The sequence below is a fragment of the Egretta garzetta genome, unplaced genomic scaffold (genome assembly GCF_000687185.1).
Source record: "Egretta garzetta isolate BGI_Z169 unplaced genomic scaffold, ASM68718v1 scaffold126, whole genome shotgun sequence".
In the NCBI taxonomy this organism is placed as follows: Eukaryota; Metazoa; Chordata; class Aves; order Pelecaniformes; family Ardeidae; genus Egretta; species Egretta garzetta.
In genome coordinates this window covers 723290-726967 of record NW_009260128.1, presented here as the reverse complement: position 1 = coordinate 726967, position 3678 = coordinate 723290, and the positions used below count along the sequence as shown (strand labels likewise).

The 3678-nt window shown below is 36.8% G+C and overlaps 1 protein-coding gene across 1 annotated transcript in view; it reads right to left on the bottom strand.

The window, feature by feature from the left end:
• Positions 1–3678, bottom strand: part of LOC104128651 (myelin basic protein) — a 96489-nt gene that overhangs the window by 89118 nt on the left and 3693 nt on the right. Inside the window, exon 3 of the mRNA XM_035896938.1 lies at positions 1255–1329. Coding sequence (XP_035752831.1) covers positions 1255–1305 — 51 coding nt within the window. The 5' untranslated portion in view covers positions 1306–1329. The remainder of the gene's footprint in view (positions 1–1254; positions 1330–3678) is intronic.

Below are 3678 nucleotides of genomic sequence, written 5' to 3'. Positions count from 1 at the left end.
CGATCTCATACCCTTGGCCAGAAAGGATCAAAATACTTGGCTAAATACATCTGTTTGCTGCATTTGGCTTTGCTGGATCTGCACCACAGAGTTTTCTAGAGGGGAAGCCTACAAGGCCGGTCACTACAAGACCACAGCTTGGGACTTACACTATTGTTTGTACTGAAACTGAAACTTTGGGCCACAAAACCATTTTGCAAAATACTGCACAAACACAAAACAAAAACCAGTTGTAGCCAGTTGTCCCCTCTTCCTGCTGTTTTCTCCCTATTCCTTCCAGTGTGCTTATGTATTTTCCTAAAGGAGATAGCAAAGAATTAATAACTGTATGAATTCTAGTTTGTATACCTTTCAGGGATAGCCACTTATCTGCCACAGCAGTGCAAAATACCCACAGTCCTCCAAATAAAGCATAGAACTATCTGTTTACATTATCTGTTCAATGCAAAGGGCAATAGTTTTACAGTGTGAGCTCAGGCTGTAAACTGTTATTTTTGGGTGGGGATGGGTGGAGGGAAGTTAGCAGTAGCTAGCAACAAGAAACATCTTTTTTTAAATATACATATATATACGTGTGTGTGTGTGTGTCTTTTTTAAGATATGTGTAAATTCTCTTCCGGTACAATGTAGAAAAACAAACAAACAAGATGTTATCACATGGCAAACAGAATACCACATTATGTGCAAAATACACAACAGAGTCAGCAGAGGGTTAGAAAGCAAATACTACCTTTTAATGAACATTTTGACATTTCTCATATTTTTTTTTTTTCTTGGGGAGGAGATTTTTAAAGCTATATCTCCACAGACTGACAATTTTTTCCTTTAGAATTCTTTTATTTTACATGTTTCTATGCAGTTTCTTTCTTATGAAGAAAGGCAATGACTGCCCAAATCTAAAGCCATCAACACACAGAACATAATTCAGCTCACTGGCTCTTTAAAAATTTCTGCAATATCATGCTTCTAAGGTTCATTTCATTCATTTCCACCATGACTGAGAACCTTTTTATCAGCTATAGATCTGATGCAGGAAAACATTACATCTCTCATTAAACCCAGCGCAGCAAAATCCTCGTTTGGCCACATCTCATAGGACCCTCTTTCAAAGAAGGCGATCATTTTATAGTGACAACTACAAAGTAGTAACGGTGAAAGTGATCTGCTAAACACACTGAAATACTAAAAAATTACATATTTCATTAACATATGTATTTCTGAAGTGGCCTTGCCTCTTCAATTTCCTACACTTACCTTGGTTGACTTGTCAGCACTATGTTCTCGTTTTCCTACATGGTTCCCCATGATGGATCACCAGAGCTTCAAATTCTGAAAAGATAAAACCAAAATGGCATTTTTGAAACCAATACATTTGTACTGATATACAAATTAAATTTTTCATCTGGCAGAGAACAAAGAGATAGTTCTCATACAATAAGCATTTTTACAATCCAAGGTAAAAATCTGTGAAAGATCCTGAGGGGAAAAAAAAAAAAAAAAAAAAAAAAAAAATCTGGTCTATTTTGCAAACCTAAGCAATACCAGAAAGCTTTCCTTCTTCAAAAAAAACAAACCCCAAACCCCCAAAAAACCAAGATAAACCCCTAAAGTGTTTATTGTGAAATTTGCACGTAAACCAAGACAAGATTAGAATTAGGTCAAAACCCTTTCTTTCGATATTTATAATACCAAAACAGTGTAATATGTATCAAATGATCTGTAACTACAAACTTCCATAAAAGATCAAGTAAGTTCTTTTGAATTCACATTTGCCATTATATAAACAGCAATTACTCGAAAAAAGTACCACATCAAACTGCTAATAATTTGCTGTGGAGGTGAGAATGGATATGTTGTTTACAGCCCACGCTTTCATGACAAGCACATAAGAAAGGAATGTCAACTCCTCTTTCTTTATATTTTCTGGCTCATCCTGTTGTATCTCAACTTTAACAAAGCTTATGTAGGTTAAACCACAACACTCAAATTTCAGCTTTTAGAGTACACTTGTGGTTATACTACATATTTCTTCTCATAGAAGCGTGTGTTTGCATCGGATCTTATACACAGCTGCTGCCTTCAGCCAATTTAAATGCAGCGCAAGGTGGCATTTAAAGTCCTGAAACTGAAAACTACACGCAAAAGAAGTTTCAAGTGGACTTTTTCCTCTCAGAATTATGAACTGAACTTTCAGTAATAAAGTTCAACGTCTGGTGCTGACAGTAACACTTCATTACTCTGCAATAAACAGAACAACACATCATAAAACCTTAGCATCAGAAATCCTGGCACAACGTTCTCGCTATCAGAGGGCTAAGTTATTTCATTAAGGATAATCTTATGAAAAGGCTTGGGACAAAAGGACAACCAGACCTTTGCTGTGATAGAAAACACATGAAGCAAAACAATAGGCTATTAACCAGCTACACTCCGTAGAACATACAAATATAGTTACCGATCCAGCAACAGGCACTGATTTGTGTACCAAAGGACTCTAAAGATAAAAAAACAACAACAACAAAAAAAAAAACCAAAACAAAAAACTTTGATTACTTCTGACTTCCCATCACAGAAATGTGGACTTTATCAAAAGCAATCTTGTCCTGTACCTCTACTGCGACTTTTGGAGTGACTGATAGATTTATTCTGTGCCCCCCCTGCCCATCCCGATGATAAATTTTCAAACTAATGATGGTCTGCCGTGCTCATTTGACTATTCACTGAATTTCTATTCACTCTAAAAATCAAAGTGCCACACATCACTCTGTGTAATTAAATAATTCCTCACTTCTAAGATCTTGCAAAGGAAAAACTGGAAACCATCCAAACTCAGTAAGCGTACTCAAGGTAGAGTTTATTGGCAATTTGGAAACAGATTTTTTTTTTTTTTGAACAGCGCTATCTATTGCATAAAAGATTACAAGAAAAAAAAACTATCCTTTCAAATTGTGAAATCAGCAAAACCAATTCACATATTTGTGAGATTATGAAAGTTTTCAAGGAAAAATACAAATAAATTCATATACACTGGGTTTCAGAGCTACATTACCTCAAACTGTCCTTTCCTCTACAAATTACGAGCAACAGCTCACGTCTCACATCACCTGCTTTGCAACATAAGGAAAACAGAGTGGAATACAAAACTATAGGAAACATCTACAGTGGGTAAAGGCATAATGTTCCGAGTATTACTGCTCCAGCCAATTACTGAAAGATTAACTATCCGACTTGATCTGTAATACACGTATGTTCAAATAAACAGATTATGGAGCCAATGTTAACACTTGCAAAGCAGAACTCTGATTCAGTGCCCTCCTGCCTCCCCTTTGTCTCCCTGGTGTCTTTGGAGAAACGCTCCAGAACAACCACCCTGTACCCATGAGACACTGAGCATCGCAGAGTCCCAGTCCTACAACGCCAAGGTAGAAAAAGATACCAGCTACAGACAAGCTATGCTGTGAAACTAAGCCGGAAAAAACATTTAAAAATCATTTGTTGGCCAGTAAAAAGAAAAGCAATAAAGACTTCCATGCTGCCACACTGCAGATACCTGAAAACAACAAGGCCAGTTTTTGGCTGAATTGTCTGCACAAAGCAAGCAAACAAAACTAAAACCAAGCAAACTGAGAAGCGTTGAAATGGCTGATCAATGCACTCCTGATTCCCGTGTGTGTAATT